Source organism: Barbatula barbatula, assembly GCF_947034865.1.
Source record: "Barbatula barbatula genome assembly, chromosome: 14".
NCBI lineage: Eukaryota > Metazoa > Chordata > Actinopteri > Cypriniformes > Nemacheilidae > Barbatula > Barbatula barbatula.
The window spans coordinates 21,593,284-21,614,174 of NC_136777.1; the positions used below are offsets into that span (position 1 = coordinate 21,593,284).

At 37.8% G+C, this 20,891-nt stretch overlaps 1 protein-coding gene across 3 annotated transcripts; it reads right to left on the reverse strand.

The window, feature by feature from the left end:
• Positions 1-10,139: 10,139 nt before the first annotated feature.
• On the reverse strand, positions 10,140-20,594 carry bag5 (BCL2 associated athanogene 5). 3 transcript variants are annotated; one of them, XM_079472494.1, is made up of 6 exons: positions 20,495-20,551; positions 17,208-17,357; positions 14,941-15,214; positions 14,310-14,738; positions 13,862-14,085; positions 10,140-13,457 (listed from the first exon to the last, which is right to left on the reverse strand). In XM_079472494.1, exons 3-6 carry the CDS (start codon positions 15,175-15,177, stop codon positions 12,932-12,934), a joined length of 1,416 nt encoding a protein of 471 aa, XP_079328620.1. In that variant the 5' UTR covers positions 15,178-15,214; positions 17,208-17,357; positions 20,495-20,551; the 3' UTR covers positions 10,140-12,931. The 3 variants fall into 3 exon arrangements, with proteins under 3 accessions (XP_079328620.1, XP_079328619.1, XP_079328618.1); XM_079472493.1 differs by lacking the exon at positions 17,208-17,357 and having other exon boundaries at positions 20,495-20,594; XM_079472492.1 differs by lacking the exons at positions 17,208-17,357; positions 20,495-20,551 and adding an exon at positions 19,802-19,975.
• Between the last annotated feature and the right edge of the window lie 297 nt (positions 20,595-20,891).

Here is a 20,891-nt window from a genome sequence, read left to right on the forward strand (position 1 = left end):
TGAAAATTAAGTCAATTCCTTGAAAATATCAACTTTCCCATGAAAAAATTCAAGATTTTACAGCACAGATATCACGCTTGGTGGTTCAAATACCCATGTCAGGTCTCCCAAGTTTTTAAAGCATTTTTTAGTGCATATTTCATAGTCAGATAAGTACCATTTTCAGGATGGTCACATCCATAACGGTACATATTCCTCATAAATGGGCACATGAAAATAAAACAACTTATGTTCTGTGAAGCGGCATCGCTCCTTCATTTATAATTGCTCAGGTTTGTGGATTTTAATTCAAATTCAAGTTTGTCTCCCTAAAACCGTCTCCATTTTTGTCACATCGATAATGGATGTTTATTTCCCTTTTTGTAATAAGAAAACCTGTGCATAGACTAATATTTTTCTGATGTTTAAACTCTATCAACAAGGGTTTGATCAAATATAAACAAATGGTTCAGTATATTGGTAACAAATGCATTCTCTGAGTCTTTTTATGTCACATATCCATAACGCTGGAATTGCCCATTAATGTATTACATTTGAGCTATTTTGTACATTTTGAAAGGGAATCTATTGTATGTTGGAATGTTATACTTTATGTATGCTGTAACCGATCTGTATCAAATCCATGCGCATTTGTGTGCACTCTAGATGTTAAGAATACCTCTGCTGTCTATTTGAAGGATGCAAAAGTGCTTGTGGGTGAATCAATAATGTGCATTTAGGAGGAGGAGCACTGTAAAACAAATGGATACTTTTCCATTACTGTCTACTCTAAATACGTAATGCTTTTGAACAGTTACTTGCATCTATCCTCAAAGCACAAGATACAAGCTATAAATACCTGAACACCCTTTCTGTATCTCGTGCAAGCACATTATCTCTCTGTGTGTATTCCTCACTGTCAGACGCCACATTTACCTCACTTTGATCCATAGCAAGGGGCGAAAAAAGCAACAGTGATGAGCTTAAGCCAAGCAAACCAACTCAGGGACAAAGAAGACTTGTGCTGCTGATCCTTTGGCTTACACAAGCTCGGCTGAGCAGTCAGACCCGCCTCCCAACACGGACACTTAAGTCAACAGCTTACACTATTCTTAGACCGGCAATTTAAAGAATATTAAAGAAAACCCTTGAGCTTGTTTTTGTGGGAACAGTGTGTGGAGATATGCTGTTGTGTTACTGTATGCAGGAAAGACAAAGAGCTAGAGACGGCCATATATACATCAGTGCCTTTGCATTGTCTCAAAAAGCGCACAAGTGTTTTAGGAAGTAATGTTTGTTAAAACTAATTCAATTTGCTTATTAAATGAAAGCCTAGTCCTGGTTTAAGCTAATCCCCATCCGGGAAACTGCCCACTATTGTGTGTGTGTGATTCATGTATTGTTGAGCTCCTCATGAGGAAGTGTGCTGCTCTGTGAAAAGGAAGATACACAAAGCTTAAGTTATGCATAGGGAAATGGAAATAAGAATCTTATTGCATATAGTTGCATGCAAAGTTTCTGAGTTTTATGCTTTGGTGCAATCATTAAAGGGATACTTCACCCAAAAAGGAAAATTCTGTCATCAGTTACTTTCCCTCAAGTTGTTCCAAATCTATATAAATGTCTTTCTTCTGATGAACACAGTAAAAGATATTTGGAAGTATTGCATAACCAGACATATTTTGCCCCCCGTTGACTACCAAAATAGGGAAAAATACAAATGTAGTCAAAAGTAATTGTCCCTACTATGGGAGTCAATAGGGAGTCAAGCATTCTTCCGAACAACCCGGTGAGTAAATGTTGATAGAATTTTCATTCACGTTAAAATGAGACTAAGTCTAAAATTGTGATTCCAAATGTGTGATAACCTCACTGTTCAATGTACTACGGTTATATCTGGTCGAGCGAATTCCGATCCCGATGCTAAATAGAAACAGATATGTTGAGTCTGATTCACACGTTTCTAAGGTGACACCGGAGCTAAAAATCTTTGCAGACAGAATGACTTCCATTAGGTTCCCCCTTTGCATTGAATCATCTCTGGTCCTCTGCATCATGCTCACAACACCATTTCTATTTGTATTCCTAAGCTTCCCTTTTATTGTATAATAATTGTATCCAATTCAGTTAAAACTACTCAACAGTTGATTCTTTGAAGAGGTCTACCTGAAGTTGTTTGGGCATAATAATGTTTGTTTGTTGTTACCGCTGAAACAGTCCATATATGGGTCTATGTTGTTTGTTGACTATTCTTTTATGATTATTTTATTTTGCATTCACATTTAACAATTTATTTGGCAATATCTGTGTAGTTAGTTGCCAACAGAAACACAAAAAAAATCCACTCTCTGTGTTGCAAAGAGACTATTGTCAAATGTGTGTTCATTTGTTATGCATGTGTTTGAGAGTGCTTAAGCTGTTTATTTGTCTTTTCACCTGTTTCAGGAATACTTTATCAACTCTCTAACATGGCACCGAGTTTGTCTTATCTGAGTCCGTGGAGCAGGACAGAAGAGGTACAGGCCTTTTATTGGCTGTTTTGAGATGTCACATTGACCTTAGATGTGGAGCGCTGCCCTGCTATCCAGCACAAAGACTCTCATCAGAGCTAATGCACCAACTGAAGTTCCTTTACAAGTGTCTCTTGTGTCTAACAAACAAACCCATTCTCATCAATAGCGTATACATGCCACAGCGTGTGTAATACCTGTATGCGTGCCAAAGTTCAATTGTGCGTGCATACAATACGCCTATTTTTGCATGCATATGATACGCCAATTGTAGCGTGCGTGCATATTAAACAGCAATTTATTATTAACTCTTAAATTATTAACCCTATTAACCTGCACCCAAACCCTAAACATAACAGTATTATTTTAATTCATTCAGTGTATCATATGCACGCACGATGGAACTTTGGCAAACGTACTACAAGATGTTGCAACAGCGTGTTATTTATATGCAGATCGATGAGAACGTTCAGAGCCAACATTCCGACCCATGATGTTCACATAATAACAGCTGGCTCGAACGTGGGAATTCTGATTATAGATCACAGTTCCTTTTCATTCCTCCCTATTCTGATTAGAAATGTATAAAATGCAACATAATGCAATTTCTTGCATTTCACTGCTTCCTTGAAGGTGTGTTGATGCTCTTTCATTCTGATTCTGTTTATAAGTTCTAGTTCCTTGCCAATGCTACCATAGATTGTGTATATGCAACTAAAATTGTAGGTTTGGTGTAGTGATAACCTTTACAATCTGTCTCTTCCTGTCTAAAAGAACGATAAGATTTGCTCATACATGAGACTGAGGTACAGTCCGTGGAATAATGGCGACACAGTTTTAGTTCTCAGTTTAGTTCTTCTTTTTTAGTCTGAGGAGAGAAGTCATGCTCATAAGTCTATGAATAACAATATGTACTGAAAATATATTGGAAACAAATGAGGGCCTGCTGGAATGACTGAACAATGTCTATGTCCACATTTTAAGGCTTATTTGGTCAAAATGTACAGCTACCAAAGACACTGTGTCATATCTCAATGTACTTTAACTCTCTGTGTGTTCGTTGTGATTCAGTGCAGATACTTAAGCAAATAAGATAAGAGTTATAAATGTGTGCAAATATAAAGCTTTGTGGCACAACCGGTTTGAGCCGTGTGACTCTTTATGGTATGATCTCATCCTGAATGATTTGAGCGAATTATGAAAAAGAGTGACTACGGATATAAAGTTTCAGCTGACTGACATTAAGATCATTGACTGTAAACGTCTGCTCGTGTAAAAGCACAATGAAATAACTGTATGTGTGCTTTACTGGGTTGGTGTGATATGTCTTGTGGTGTGTGTGCAGGAGTGCACGTAAACTTGCTGAGGCTAAAGTTCATGAGAACACAAAAACCCGCTGTTGCTTTTACAGTTTTGTTTTGTGTCGTAACTGTCATTTTGGTTTACAGGCACAATGCACTGCATGCAAAACGAATACAGGAACATTAGCTCTGTTCAGACAAATATACAAACACATAGTACAAATACCACTTAAGTTCACAACTAAAACAGTTGACCACATTTCAGAACTGTGTCACTTCCTTCTATTGGAGACGGGCATGCGGATCTCCATGACTTAAAGTCATTTTGCACATACTTTTAAACAGACTTAAAGACAAACATCAAAGGCCATTTATCATACAAGTTCCATCAACAAGACCCGTGAACATTCATATTACAATAATGCCAATGTCACAGTATGTCCATAGATATAAGCAGGGGTGTGGTTGTATTTCTGTGATTTTAATCCTGGGTCACTGCACAGTGAGTCATGGCACTAATTCTTTTCACATATTTCAACATATGCAGACCACATGCAGAAATGTGGAATGAGTCCTTGCTTTAACCTGCCCGCCCTGTCTGACTGCCTGTATTTACCCAAATTTGTGGGAGGCATGAGTCAAATGGTCCATGGCCGGATGAATCATAAATAACAACTGTTACACGTTTTCCACGCTTTCCCCCCTCTGTTATGTTGGGAGTCTTCTGTCAGGGATGCTCATTTTAATGATATTGTTTTATGTGCTCACTGAACATTCTCTTCATTTGTTGTTTAGCATGTTTTCTGCGTGTTGTTGTTGGCTGGATGAGAGAAAGAGGCAGACCGCCCTCTTCTGGACACATGAGGTACAATAAACCTGCTGGTAATGGAAACCCGGTGATGTTGTTCCCCATCAGCTGTTTGGTGACAAACATGTTTATTAGGTTCTGAATCAACCAACTTAAATATTCATTTAAGTTTTATTTCATATATTTTCAAACACGTTTTTAATCTTATATTAGTTGTCGTTTGGACACAAAACACAAGAGTGAGTCTTTAATACACAAGCAAAAACTTTTGTGAAGCGAAATCGAGGATGGAAGACAATAATGGGGTGTTATATGTTTTAATATGCATACTGGGCGGGGCGATGACGTACTTCTGCTAAAATCTTAGCCAGCTAAACCACTTCCGCTCTCAGAGCGCTGGGGTAATTTGTCATTAAGCGATAACGTTGTGTTTAGACAGAAAACGTTAATATTTGGTTGTCGATTTATGATCTATGATCTAGTGTTTGGGTTACTTGTCTCACGTCCTTGACTGTAATCGCATGTGAATCTTTAAACGCCATTGTTTCCAATGAACACTACGTGCACCGGATGTAACAAAGCTGGCTCCGTGTGCATATACCCCATTGCTTTTCCCAGCATTTTGAGTTTCATTTTATGAAAGTAAGCTATTTGATTTTCCCCATATATAGACACATTTTAGTCAAATTAAACAGAATACGTTTTAAAGCATTTAGGTCTCACAAACAGGCACAGATGTGCTTTCAAACAATGTAGGTAGTTTCTATACTGTACAACCAACAATGTAATCTTATTAACACATTGTAATGACTGTTAAAAGGTAATTACGAATTATTTGTTATTTATGAATAAATAACTGGTGTGAAAGTTTCATACGTTTTAATAAATGATTAAACATTATCAGATTTTTTTAATTTGATCATCTATTTAATTTGTATTTAGGGTGTAGGGCATAATCTAAAATCTCGCCATAGGCACCAACTGAACATGGGACGGCCTGTACATTTACATTTACAATTAGTCATTTAACAGACGCTTTAAAGAGTTCGGGCGGGGAGCAATCTGCGATATGTCATAATATCATAGGTTGTAGATAGGTTGTATATTTTGAAGTAGGCCTATAGTCTCTGGTTTGAGCGGGTCAAGCAGGTCATGTGCTGGTCCTAAGCTTGTCCTAAGCAACTAGCTGCTGCTCAGGACCATCACATGACCAGCTTAACCCATCTCAAACCAGCTACCATGCTTCAAAAAATACCTAACCAGCATATGCGTTTTTTTGTACAGGGAGCGATTCTGACTTTATAACTGTGTGTTGTAGGCTACACCTGTTAAACTCCGCGGACCCGCCGACGGGTCGAAATTACGTCATAAAAGTTTCCTCTTAACGTTTACAGGTAGGCCTATTTCTGTAACTCTAAACATGAGCAGTGGTGTAAAGTCACGAATTACAAACACTCAAATTACTTTAATTGAGTAACTGTTTTCAGGAAATGAACTAGTAGTAGTCTAAAAAGTATTTAAAAAACAATATACTTTTAGCTGAGTACATTTTAGTGCTGTATGGGCACTTTCACTGCTATTTTCCTCACATATCAATCAGAGGTTTGGCGTACTTGAAAGTCCAAAATACGAAGGTTTGTCCGAGCTATAGAGAAATATTGCGTTTCTGTGTCACTCCGTTCGCCAAGTGTCATCCAAACGGCTGTATCATGAGATAATATTGTCCATCTCTCTCCATAGGCTCTACATCAAGTGCTCTGCCTTTATAAGTGAGTAGGGAACATATACGATTTCGCAAACTGTTTAATTTCTTGCACAGATCAGATTCGCTTAAACAAGACGTCATTAATACATCGAAAGAAACCGCAGGGATTACTTTTATGCTGCCTTTATCTGTATTTTTAACTTTAAAAGACATGAACCTGTGGACTTTTTGTGAACCTGTGGCATTTTATGTAAAACCGTGGACCACAACTCCAGGTAAAAATCTTTATTGTTCTTCCTAAGAAATAATGTCCCATACATCTTGGGTGGCTTGAGGTTAAGTAATTGCTCAACCAGTTTCTCTACAGATATGACTGTTAATGCTAATCCAATGCAATTTAGGTAACAAATGTTTTGCATTTTTTGCATGCAGTATTTGGGGCTCTTATTTGTTTAGTTTCTGCTTTACCTGGAAAACATGATAGACTGACAGACAGATAGAACAACACATTGAATGGTTCTTTGTCTGAGTTGTATGTAATATGCTTTATCAGTAAGGTAAAGATGTGTTTGGTTAAAAGTAGCTATATTTACTATATTAATCTCCAAATTTGATTATTAATAATTATTCATTATTTATTAAATAACACTACTTAAAAAGCAATGAGTAACTAGGACTCTGAGTAGTTTTTGAGAGGACTCATTTTACTTTTACTTTTCGTAGTTATAGTTTGTGAAAATTTAAAAAATTATCAAATGTTGTTATAGTTTGTTATCTTGTAATTTCATTGTTTTTATTTGTAATAATGTTTCGATCAGTTTGTTATTTGCCGTAGTACATATTTAATAATAATCAAAAGTATGTCAGAAGAAATACTGAGACTGTGCATAGACATAATATTATTTATTATGTCTATGAGAATGTGTAGCTGACGTCATGCCACGCTGTGTAATATATCATTTTATATTTAATTATATTTTATTTACGATTATATGGCAACTCAATTACCTTACAATTGTAATAAAGTACTTTACAACATAAGTCAATGACATCGCATGACTTGAATGTGAGCTAAATGTTTATTTCATTTGATCAAGTTTACAGGTAGACATTAGAGGACTTTGTTAGTAAATGCCTTTTCCTTGTGAAGTCCTTGAATTCCCATTCAACACATGCTTTTTTTAATCTGTTGACTTCTCCATTGTCTTTTTCTCTTAAACATTTCCTCTTTAAATGAGGGCTCCCCCGGGGGGCAAAAATGCTTAAGGAAAAGGATTTCTTGCAACAAGCAACAAATACCGTAAAAGGACAGATCACCCAAAAATGTAAGTTCTGGTGTACAGTGCATATAATATAACCTGTACGACTTTATTTCTTCTCTAGAACACAAAATAAGCTAATTGTCTCAGACTTGGTTTAGTTTTTATACTTTAAAAGTCGATGGGGTCCAACACTGTTTTGTTACAAACGTTCCTCAAAAAATATTTTTGGTGCTCTGAAGAAAGAAAATCATACAGGTGTGGAAAGACATTAAGTAAGTTATGAAAAACTATCCCTCTAACCATCAGTGTTTATATATACACTTACTTATTTAAGATAATACTGTATTTGTTTCAGTGTCTTGTTATTCTGAAAACACAAGTACATTCATAAAAGCACATTTACTACTTTCTCAAAGTCAAAGTGCAGGAACAAACTGACTTGTTTCTGTCTTTTCTGTTGCAGGTTTTCTTTATTTCCTTAAATTATATATAGCCGTGTAAAAGATTAAGAGACCATTTATCATCATCATAATTATTTCAGTTTTTCAGAATTTACTATTTTTTGGTATTTGTTTGTAAAATCATTATTTTTGTTTATTCTGTGAACTACTTACAACATTTCTCCCAAATTTAAAATAAAAAGGTTGTTTCTTACAGAAAACGAAAACTGGAGAAACGGGCCAAAATAACAGAAAATATGCTTTTTTTTTGTCAGACCACAAATACTGCAAAGTTCATATGAAGAGCTTGGCTCCAAAATTAGATAACTCAAGTTTAAGAAAGATTAAAACTCATGATTTTATTAGGTTATCGTGTATTTTTTGTGTTTTATTGTGTAAGTTAGCTTTATTTTTTAGTTGTTATGGCTTATATCAAAACAAACCAACTGCAGTTGTATTGATAGCAACTAAAAAGTCATGATTTATGAACCATTTTGGAACCAAACTCTTCATATTCACTTTTAAGTATTAGAACAGTATTATTTGTACATGCATTTAGAAAAGTTACGTGATAACCTGGATTTTATCAAAGTTTTCATTTTGTCTTGTCAAGCTGTCAGTCTTTTACATTGCTGCAGTATATATACAGTGGGTACAGAAAGTATTCAGACCCCCTTACATTTTTCACTCTTTGTTATATTGCAGCCATTTGCTAAAATCATTTAAGTTCATTTTTTTCTCATTAACCCCATATTGACAGAAAACAGAGTGAAAAATGTAAGGGGGTCTGAATTCTTTCCGTACCCCCTATATATATATATACACATACAGTATGTGTGTGTGTATAATCCTATATAATATGCTCCCATTAACACATTTTTAAGTGGATTCTGATGATGAATTGGGATGTTACAGATAACATTTTTTACAAATATCTGCCATTTTAAGCTCATAGCTGCCGTATACTGTAAATATTTCCGATTTATGCAACACTGCACAAGCTATACTGACAAGTGTGTTAACTATGTTCAGCGGATATATTTAGAAAGCAATATACATGTGCTTGGATATTTCCTGTGTTCTGCGATGTGTGTGTTTCAGGCGAACCCAAATCTTTTATCACAGCACCTTCTATTTTGTGAGCATCGTGTCAGTAAGGGGTTTCCATGGAAACAGGTTGAAAGATCCCAGGCCATTAAAACTACCTCGGCGCAAACATGTGTTATTTTCAGATCAACAACTTTTATTTAACAATGTAGACATGTAAAAATCAAACAACCCCACCAATTAAAGCATTCACACGTCAGCGATAACAATCCGCAGAATCCAACATATAAACAGCATGACACATTTAGACAATCTCACAAGTCACCACAAAAACATCCTTGCAGACGTGTAGTCAGATAAGGAAAATGAAAAGCTTTATTTTGTTAAGTATTCCTTTCTTCTGGTTTGTAGTTACGGAGTTGCAGTGTTTATAAAGGTAACAGCAGTTCAAAACAGGAAAGAAGAGGCAAGTATTAACTTTGGTATTAAAAAAAGGTGGACATTGAAATTACATTTTTAATCTTGCAGATATTGTATAATGGGTTGGATTTTTATTGTGCGATAAACTTGAATTTGCATTCATAAAAACAGGTGCTTTAGCAACATGGGTTGCCAAGTCAAAACTAAGAGATTACTATTATCATGAAGTAGAAAAAGGACATGTGCAATGCTTTTAATGTGTTTTCAATGCCAACACTAACATTTAAAAAGCTGATCCTTTAATACAATCAAGGTAATATTCATATCAAAACAAAGAATCGCTTGTTGAGTATCATCCAACAACAGGAATGGATTTGATTTATGATTGTAACTATGGAGATGAGTATGACTCATACATCTGACAGATCAATGTATCTAACACATGTAAGCACAGCAGTGGAGGAATAAGTACTCTGGGAAGTCATGTCATCTGGAAATGTACTGACATAGATTTACACTGCATGGTAAATGTAAAAAAGGATCTTTATTTTATGCCAGAAAATCGAATAATGTAATGTTATAAAACCTCCGTTCACAAATTAAACTGAAGCTCTACGTGCGAGCAAAATATAGACATTTTAAAGCTATTTTGAACCAAGTTACCAAAGAATCTAAAATTGTTGTTCTCTGTAAAACATGGATGGCAAGAAACAGCTGGGAGCGTTTGCTGTTAGCTCTTTTAGAAAGAAATTCAGAATTATCAGCAGTTGACAGAAGCATGTATCGTTCATCCCAATGAAGTGATTTTAAACCGCATACTCTCTCTGAACCATAACGCGTCAGTCGCTGCTAGACCACAGGCCTGCAGGGGACAACAATCTTAAAATCTGTCACTGTGAGAAACTGCTTATAATAGCGCATATCTTACCTGTCGTCTCTATATGGATTCGGAACATGCTTACAAAACAAAACTACACCGACGCTTAGTGCAAGGTTGCTTGAAAGTGCTGTTAGTGTGTTTTCACCTTGACTGATGTAGAAGTCGCTGTAGGGGATTTCCACACAAAGCCATCTGATGACAGATTCGGGATTGATCTGTTCTGACCACGACCTCTCTACCCTCACTGCTCTCTGTATGCTTTCCAGCACACATCGCTTCTGGAGCCTCATCTTTCCATCTGATAACGGTGTTTGCTTCTGCTCCGAGTGCAACTCGTATTCTTTGTTGATAATTGTAGTGCTGCTTCATGATTGACAGTTGGGCTAACTTGATGTGCCCTTATTTAGAGCAGGCTAGTGACAATTGGGACATGGGCAAAAAAAAACCCACCAACATAAAAGGCCAACACTGTTCCACTTTCAGTAATTGAGGTTTATCATAAAGCCAGATTCACAAGAGCAGAGCTTGATATATAAATAACAGAATATCATATTATGCCTGAATACGTCCTTCTTTAAGAGAGTTATGCTGTTAGCTGTTATATGGCAGACATTTGGCCTCTGATTAACTATTAAACAATAGCACTTGATAATGTCGCCGTTCGTACCACAGACAAGCTTGGCCCGCACTTCTCACATAGTCTCTGAGGGATCTTTTAACAGGGACCACAAATCAAGCCAAAACCCTAATTCAGATTCTCATCAATTAAATTTTCTTTGTAAGAACTATCCCACATCCTCATTGTCCTAATGTAGCCCATACACAGTAAGATACCCTACATAAAAGATTTTGTATATCATATGATCAACACGCAAAAGTGATGTTGTGTAATAACAGATTTTGTTGTCAGGTGCTATTAAAATAATTTACATTCTTAATATATAAACTGGCAGATCGAACATCATTTGGCGATTTTGAGATCATCAGCACTGGCCAAAAAAGCTCACCTGGCAGATTAACAAAAGCCACATGCACTTCTGTTTTCAAACTAACTTAAAAGTAAACGGAGTAAATATGGTGTAATCAAAATATTAGTTCACTGTATTTGTATAGGTACAGGGACGTACAATATAACATGGTCTGTTCTGTTTGCTTTGGGGCAGGGTTCATGCATGAGCACCAGATTCAGTTTTAACTTGATATGTATAATTAGCTTTATATATTGGGGTCACGTTTCTCTTTGGAAGGTAGTCACTGTACGGTTTAATATTTTAAAAAGAAACACAGCTCTGATTTGTTGTTTAATCAAACGTCAAAAAATGGAAAACGTCTTGTGACATAAGGCAAAGTGAAGTCAACCTCAACAATGGGCCTGGACTGGGAGCATTTGCATTCATTCCTTGTTGTAGTGCAATTCCTTAATTCGTAACTGAAAATTTATCGTATCATATTCAAGCAATTTTTTGCTGTTCGCGTTATATTGAAAAACAGAACGGTCACATTTGAGAAAAATATATTTGGGTATATATATTCAACAGTGACGTACGTGAAGCCGGTTCTTGAGCACTCGATTGATAGTTTACCGCTCTTCTGTGCCACTCCAATGTTTTAGAATCCTCCTCTCCATTTTAATCACTCTCACAACCAAAACAGCACACACACGACTTTTTTCAACAACAAACACACTCACACACTCTGTTCCCTTGTGGTTTGCAGAAATACTTTTTGCGTATAACTAAAAGAAAAGAAACCCTGTGAACTAGTTTCTATTTTTGTCCTATATAGCGATACTAACAGGAAATGTCTCCACGGACAATACCTCTCATCAATAAAATCCAAAAGAACAGCAGAATGGGCTCAGTCATTTGAGTTTTCCATTCCTTTTGTTAAAAACATATTTTACGTCAATGTTTATTCTATGCCTCATCAGCCAAATACTCTTTTTATAACGTAAACTGGATCAGCTATTGTGGATGATGCAGGAAGTTGAATTGTTTAGGTCTGTAGCTGGAGGATCTGACTCAAAGTGCAATTTAAAGAAAATGATCCTAGAAACACTTTGTCACTGTGTGTAAAATAGTTTGTGGTACTACCTGTTGTGATCATAACAGAAGCCTCCAACAGTATAGCTGGACAGCGATGAAGAGTTCCCAATGTAATAAAGACTGCAGTTCTTAACACTGTGCTCCAACCAAGCATGTGGCATAGCAGGAAACAGACTTTGGCAGCACAACAGGGTTCAGCACCACAACACACCAATCAATAGCATAGATTCAACTAAAAAAATGGAATTATGATGAAAACAATGCTTCGTGTGCAGTAGAAAATAGGATTTCCTCTGCTTGAAAAAAGGCTGTTTTCAGGGACCTATAATGGACCAACAAAAGCAGCAGGTGCATCATGGGTAACAGTCTTGCTGCCCACAGCAATACACAAAGTCTTCTATATACACATAAAAAATCCCACATATGGCCTCCTGCACTGCAATATTTCGTCCTGATATGTCACACAGAGCATTTGCCTTTTCTTGCAGCTCTTTATTCAGTAAATCTCTCAAATACTGCAGTGTTTTACGTCCCTCAATACTCCCACTCATCTGTCTTCATATCCAGATAACTAAGGATATTCTGGGCGTGTTTAACCGCTTGTTTCCGAGCAACTTTCGTGCCCTGGTCCCCCTGAGGGTCCACGGCATCGAGAGCTAGAAGCTGTTTGGTCAGTAGCTCTTCCAAAACCATGTAGCTCTTGTCAGCTCTCTTCCCGTCAAAGCCAAACACTTGAGCTTGCAGGTCGGACAGGCTGGCTAAGACCCGCCAGACAGCTGCGTGAGACGGGGGCTCGTCTGGTATGGGGTTACGTTGCCCTAGTGCTTCCCGGAGGTCTAGGTAGGTTATGAGCGCCTGGACTTCCAACACAGCTCTGCGCCGTGCCTCTCGTATGCAGGGATTACGGCCCGTGTCTACCTGATCCAAGTGGGTAAGGAGACCTTGCAGCTCTGAGCCTTGTCTTATGGCGCCATACCGGAGGACCTCCTCCCGTAGAACTGAGACACGCCCCCTGATTGCCTCGATTTCACGAATCGAGTCGTTCTGTCCAAGATCATACCTGGAAATATACAAAAATGTATATCATTTTTTGTTATTTACGGTTTTCGACATTAAATCATTCTACATAATGTAATGTACATTCTATGAAAGTATGATCTTCATGTCTTTAATACTGACTGAGTAAGCCATGTCAAAGATGTGAAATTGAAGTCAAATTAGTTGTGGATATCAAAATTGGATGTAAACATTGTAGGATTTTAAGATTAGAATAGCAACACAAAAATACTAAAGAAATCAGAAGACTGGAAATAAGTGCACACATTTAGTATTTTATGTTGATTTCTGACTTTAACCGCTATGAACTAGGAAATGGAATAAATATTATTTTAAAATTCTCTTAACATGATAACAGCTTGTGGATTTAACATGAAAGTGATAAAACATTTACACTTATTTATTTACCTGCGAGTGTCATCTCCCTCTCCTTCTAAGTCAAGATGCTTCAACAGGCCAGTGATCTCCTCCACCACTTGTTTCCTGTAATTCCTGACAGCAGCGTTGCTTGACACATCCAGGGCATCCAATTCGACCAGCAGCTCTGTAAGGATCCTTGCCAGGTGGGCGCAGCTGTCACGCCCCCTGAGACCCATCAGCAGAGCCACTTCCTGGCACCGTGCACCACTAACCTACATAGAATCAATATTTTAGCAATTTTTATGTTCAAAATAATTTAGATTACAGTTAAACAACTGAAACACAGAAAATGATTTTTCCTTAGAATGAAGCCATTCAGTTATATTGATGTGCCTTGCCCGAACGCCCTGTTCTCAGCAGTCCAGAACATGTTGCTTTTGCGATATATTTTCATTGAACACCAAGAAAAGAAAATATGTTTCAAAACACCACTCACCTGTGCCATGACTTGATTAATACGCTGAACAGCCTCATGCGTGTCATCAGACAGCGGCAGCGCCAGCGCGTGAGTGCGCACACGACCCTCCAGTATTTCCTGTACGGCACAGACCCGTGTCAACGCCTTGTACCGGGCCTTCCTGAGCGGTACGCTCCCACCTGTCTTCACCTGAGCCATCCGCATGGCTACGTCCTGGACAGCCTCCACCAGTTCCTCGCTGATCTCAAATGCATCCAAAGCCTGGCCCTGCCGGAATGGCTGCACAACCCCTTCGTTCAGTAACCTCTGTGCCTCCTGGGTTAACTCCTCAATGGCCAGTCGAGATGGATGTGTAGCGTTTGCCTCAAGGTACCGAAGCAGACCCTCCACCTCTCCTGCCGCACGCTTCCGAGGCTGCTGGAGCTCGGGACGGCCCTCCGTCTCCACCTGGATCAGGGAAACAAAACAAGGCCACTTATTACCTTAAAGTTCCTTAAGGCAATACTTACAGTACAAAGCTGAAAAAAAACATGTTTAACTTTATATTAAACACATATCCAAACATTTGCTGAATCTTTTGTGTAGTGCAAGACATGTGCAACACTATGAATAGATTCTGCCCTTTACAGTCCATCTACTGTTTACTGACCTGATCAACCTCCAGCTGTAATCTGGTCAGCTCTCGCTCCAGTCGTTTGTATTCTCGGTCGTTCTGCAGGCCGCTGAAAGAGCACACCTGAGGACCCAGGGTGGCGATCTCCTTCTGCACTTCACTCAGCCGGAGCAGGGCTGGGTGCTGGCCAGTGAACGGACCCTGGGGCCCTCCATAACCTGGAAAGGGTCCTGGCATCTGCTGTGTCTGTGGCGACTGACTGCCATGATCCATTGTCCTCTTCCCACCATCAAAGGGTTTCCCAAACAGGCTGAGGGAGAGGGAGAGATGTAGGAAATACATTTTAGTACTTTTTTGGTTCTGTTTAACACAAAAGATGATGGAGGAATGTAGGAAAACAAACAGTTCTGGGGCACTTTTGACTATCATTTACACTTTTCCTACCACAGCAGTCAATGGTGCTTCAGAACTGTTGGTTGCTATTATTAATCCAAAATACTTCTCTTTGTGTTGAACCAAACAAAGACATTTACACATGTTTGGAAAAACTGGAGGGTGAGTAATTCATTACAGAATTTTCATTTTTGGGTGGAGTTTCACTTTAAGAGCACATTAACACTTCTGCAAGTTAATGTCCTTGGTTGTGACATCCATATGAAACTACTACACATTTTACACTGCATTGCTAATTCTTGTATAATAATTATTCAGTTTTTATTAAAACTATAACATTACTATGATTGTGATGTTGTTCAATAACAAAACCTTATGAGGGCTGGGCATCGTTTCAATTTTCGCAATTTCGATTCTGCTTATCGATTCCAATTCTTATCGATTCCTAGTGTCCATAGTTGAAGTAAAACATTTAGATATCAACTTGTATGGTCATTTAGCCTGCTTATTGACTGCTTTGCAATAATATATACATTTATGATGAGCAGCGTTTCGTGTATAATACACATAGCAACAATTTTTTTGTCTCATTTATTACAATTTGTATCACCATAGTTGAAAACATCATTGTATCATTAACTGTGACTATAATGAAACTATGGTAAACTTGTGGTTACTGTCCTTTAGTAAGCAAAGTGTTAACTATAGTATTTGCAGTATAGTAAAATTATGGTTAATTTTCATAAGGGCTTTTCTTGAGATATCAGACCACAAGTTAACATGTACATTTCAGACAGGAATTGATCAGAGGAATCCGATTCCTATTGTTTTTCGATTCTGATCCGATTCCTAACCTTTCGATTCCGAACTGTGATAGATTTTTGATTCCCAATGTCATTCTTATACAGCGGACCAAAAAAACTTGGGACACCTATTAATGAACTAAAATGCATTAAATAACATTATTTCAAACTAAGTGGTTACTTTTCTTAAACAAACGGTCCTTTTCTTTGACATTTTTGCACTTAAAACCAAGTGGTCCAAATATTATTTTTATACTCTTAAACAGTATGTATTATTTATTAACACATTGTGTTATATTAACACATTGGGTGTTAATTTTTCGTGAAATAAATAAAAGGGAAAATACACGTTCCGTTAAAAGGAACAACATTTTGTGTGTTGTTGTCCCTAACTGAACACAAAATGTGTTGTTTTCACACAATGCTTCATATGTCTGAAGCATGTCCCTGCAGTGTAACCTTAAACAAAAGCAACCTGGTTTGCGATCTAATGACATTTATACCCGGTTCAATCCTCATTTGGATTGTAGAATGCAAGTGAGTACAGGTTCTCTGTGTCGATGACAGGCAGACCAACCCTTTTTAACACCACCCATTATGGAAAACAAAAAACAAACATGGCACATGGTGTGCCATTAGGGGATTAAGCTTGACAGATCACAGGAAGGGAAACAAACCAGCAAAAAAAGTAGAAAAAATGAATCACATTTTAAGAGAATAACTGACAATACAAGCACTGTACCTGAATTAATAATCAAATCAATAACTGGAACTCAAGTATTTATCCATAAATGCCTCAATTTACCAAATCTGTCTTTCAGTAATGAACTCGCTGCTTGTTTGTCTGATCTAGAGGGCAAGATCCTGGTTTCCATCGACTTGAGTGTGGTCTTGTTTTGAATTACACATATGAATATCACAACTTACATACTACCTGGTGGTGTAGTGAGTCGTGACTCCATGTTGTTAAGTTGGAAAACAAACTATCCCACACTGCGATCTAAAGGTGATTAATCATCAACATCGTTGTGGCCCAACCCGTTGCCATGATGTCTGAAAAATCGGACTAGTAGATATAAAATAAACGTTTAGTCCAACAGTACTTACAAACCCAACTGCAGACTCTCTTCATAGACCACAGCCGACACCTCTGCACACTCAGCGTCCTAAGACAATATTGTTTTGGCAGTCAACTGCCGCTACTGCTATTCCCCAGGGAGGTGTCTGTGATGTCACAGAGAGGTCATATTCAAGGCCCTTAAAGAGACAGCGAGACATTTGCATCCTGTGTTTGATATATTACATTTCTTTATGTCAATGAACATGAGTAACCTTGTGGAAAATTTTCATGAACTGTAGGGTTTTCACATCCAGGTTTGTTATTTGTAGATTGGGCTGAATAATGTAATAAGAAGTGCACATGTCCTGTCCTGTCTTGTCATGGTCACTTTAAAGTAGGGATATTTTTTTACTTTTTACTCATATTTGACTTAACATTAAACATTTCTTTATTAAACTTAAAGTCTGTGCTGTTGCTATTGAATTATTTTGCTCAGAGAAGAACGTTGGGTTAGTCAGACATGCAACTCATTGCCTCCATGCAGATAATTAATAAACCATCGGTATCAGCATTTTTCATGCTATTGCAGATGGTGTTAAATTAATCAAATAGCGGCCAATTAATATCGGTGGCCCATACATCAGTGCATCCCTACTTTATAGTGATTTCTTTTAAGTTTTACATAATTTTAACAAAAAATTTGGTGCAATGATCCAATTTTGACAAATTCTAATAAACGAAGCAAAAAGATAATAAATAAACCTCTAAAACTAAAAAAAGATTCACCAACATGCAGGTATATACTACACAATTAATAGTCATACGAAATTTTAACTTAAGAGTTCAAATAAATATATCAAACAACAAATAAACATTCTGCCTACAATGTATATCTTCCCATAAACTTGCCCCGTCGTCTATTGCAAGTGTAGTATTTTTATTTATTACAAAGACACAAAGTTAATTTCTGATATGCCACATGTGCTGATGATAGCTCTTAAAGAAATAGTTCACCCAATAACTTAACTACACACATAAAACTTTGCTATTATGATGGTGAGTAAATTACGGATTCATATTTGGGTGAACTATTCCTTTAAGATCCATTTAATGCCTAGTAAAGGTTGAGTAAGAATGCAGTCACATAGAATTAAAGATATTATACAAATTCTAGAATTTCTTTTTGAGTTTTTATATAGGGGATAATGTACATAGAGCTGATTGTTATCACAGGAATAAACCCTGGTACACTGAAGGGGCTTCTTTTGCGATAACTACTGGCCGGCTGTACATTCCACAGCTACAGTACTAATGAGTAAATTATTGGCCACATAATTCTTCTGATATGAAATATTTTATTTGTCAATTCCGCAAAACGGAAGTTGCAATACACTGCTTTGCGAAAGTTGAATGATGTCATTGTGAAAAGGGTCTATTGTAAGAGAGAGCGGAGGCAGCCAGGGTCACCTGAGGATGAGTCAGAGCCATCGTCATTCCAGATGCCCCACCAGCACAACAACTGTAACCTCCTCAAATCACCCTGACAGCAGGGCTTTCGATTATAATTTGGGAGTGGTGAAGATGTCAACATGCCATCCATGCCAGAGCTTATCAGTGTGTACTGCTAAATGCGTCAATGGTTCTTTCACAGTTCAAAGATTGGTAAACAGTCAAATAAACACAGCTGAAGAATTAAATTATTATAAAATTCCTCATGGTCGTCCAAGGAATACACTATACCATAGTGACATGTTTCCCAATTATACTGAATATTATTCATCACTAACATGTTAAAATCATATGAATAAAATAAAAAACTATTTCTGTAATTTACCTATTCTGTAATTGTATTATAGATTCAACAAAGCTAAATCGAAATCTTTTTAATTTGACCTCTGGTTGGAACTCGATGCCATTAAGAACCTTTGCAGTTGCACTGTGTGGGAAAACTGGTGGTCTTAAAACTTCATCATCATCATCAACATTAAATGATGAAGAAAGCCGATATTCTGGAACTGTCCACTGTCCTGTGCATGCCAACACAGGTGCATTTGCACATCTCATCATCATCATCATAATCACCACAACACGGTATGTATGAGTGTCTGATTATCTCTGTCATATACTAAAGAATTAAACAGTCAGACTAATGTGACAGCTAGCCTTAAAACTTCAGCATCACCATTGCAAGAAGAGAGTAAAGATTCTGGAAAAGTCCACAGCAGCTATGATGCTGAGGACATGCTCAAATAAAACAGCAGCGCACGCGTCTCATCACCATTTGCACCATCGGGAAGAAGAGCGTCTTAAACATGTGTGCTGTAAAACAAAAGGTCGTATCCATGACAGACATAAACATCGGGATGAGTAGTTGACTCATGTTTTTCAGTCGATGATTCCTAAAAAAACTACACCGTTTTGTACCCGTGGTTATGTGCCTCGTGCAGCTATGCAATACAAATGGACTTGTATACATGCTCTTCCCGTCCTCTCACCACGCATCTCCCGTCATTTAAATGCATGAAGCGATGCCCACATATTAAGATTTGTATCGATGCTGAACAGCAGCCAACGCTATTTGACACGATTCAAGCACGCCTGGCAACCTCCGACGGGCGTAGTTACGCATGTTCTCGCTCACCTTTTCAACGCGCCGAATACGTTCGCGCACATGTTGAACGGGCTCCGTTTCCATCAGCTAATCCACTGAACCGTTTATTGCACTCCAGTGATGTCTGGATGGCAATGCTATGTTGCAGTGACACTGGCTGAGATTGGGATTAAGAGCGGCGGCAGCAGCTTCACATCGGTATGGACCGCATTCCAGCCCCTCCCCTCTCTTAATACACTGGGGAGACCATTCCTCACAAAAGGAGAGGATCCCCCTACCGTACCGTCTTCCACCTGGCTGTGTACACCCGATCAATGACACTTTCTTGCCGAGAGACTGACAGCAGTCACGTGAATAAAGCACGAAATCGACTGTTCCACATCGTGTCGCACTTCAAATAAGCGGATTTAAGTGGGAAGTCAAATCGTGAACTCCCTTACAGAACACAAAGTGGTTTCATCTTTAATGCACAGAAACGTCAACGAATTTGCTGTATACGTAGTCGCCGAGTTGTGCAAAAGAATTGAAAACTACACAATTGCTTGAAATGATCTGCCTAGCCTAGCCGGGTGTAACTAACTGTGCCCCTTAAAAGCGCACAAGACCGCCCTGGCTCTCTTTAAGAGCACACAGCAGTGGACGGTGATGTTATATATAACAAGGGCAAAATCATATAAAGACATTTCTTACTAAATATTATGTTTAACGGGCTGCCCATCCTACCTGCATAACCACCGGACAGCCATTGGTGCGCCTGTGTTTACAGATGTAACACAACGCAATTTTCCTTACCGCCGGCGAACATGTCTAACGACACAAACCTGCTGGCCAAACATAAACGCGTGTTAGGGTTCGAATGTCAAAAATACACATAAACGCTTTTACAATTAACATTGTGTCTAATCTGTGCATTATGTAACAACAAATAATATACATTCTTGTTAACATTTATTTGCCAATAGAATATAACAATGTCCAATGATTCATGTAAAATGTATTTAGCACAAATATATATATATAAATATGTATTTATTGTTAAACACTGTGAGAAACAACATTTATAAACACGTTTTATTTAATTACTTTTATGTGCTAAATAGTAAACAAACATTAAGACATA

Coding starts and splice junctions, on each gene's coding strand:
- bag5 (XM_079472492.1), bottom strand. CDS start 19,833: ATGTGCGCGAACGTATTCGGCGCGTTGAAAAG. Junction 14,739..14,940: donor TACAGCTGGAGGTTGATCAG/GTCAGTAAACAG, acceptor TCCCTGATCCAG/GTGGAGACGGAGGGCCGTCC. Junction 13,458..13,861: donor GAGGGAGATGACACTCGCAG/GTAAATAAATAA, acceptor GTATATTTCCAG/GTATGATCTTGGACAGAACG.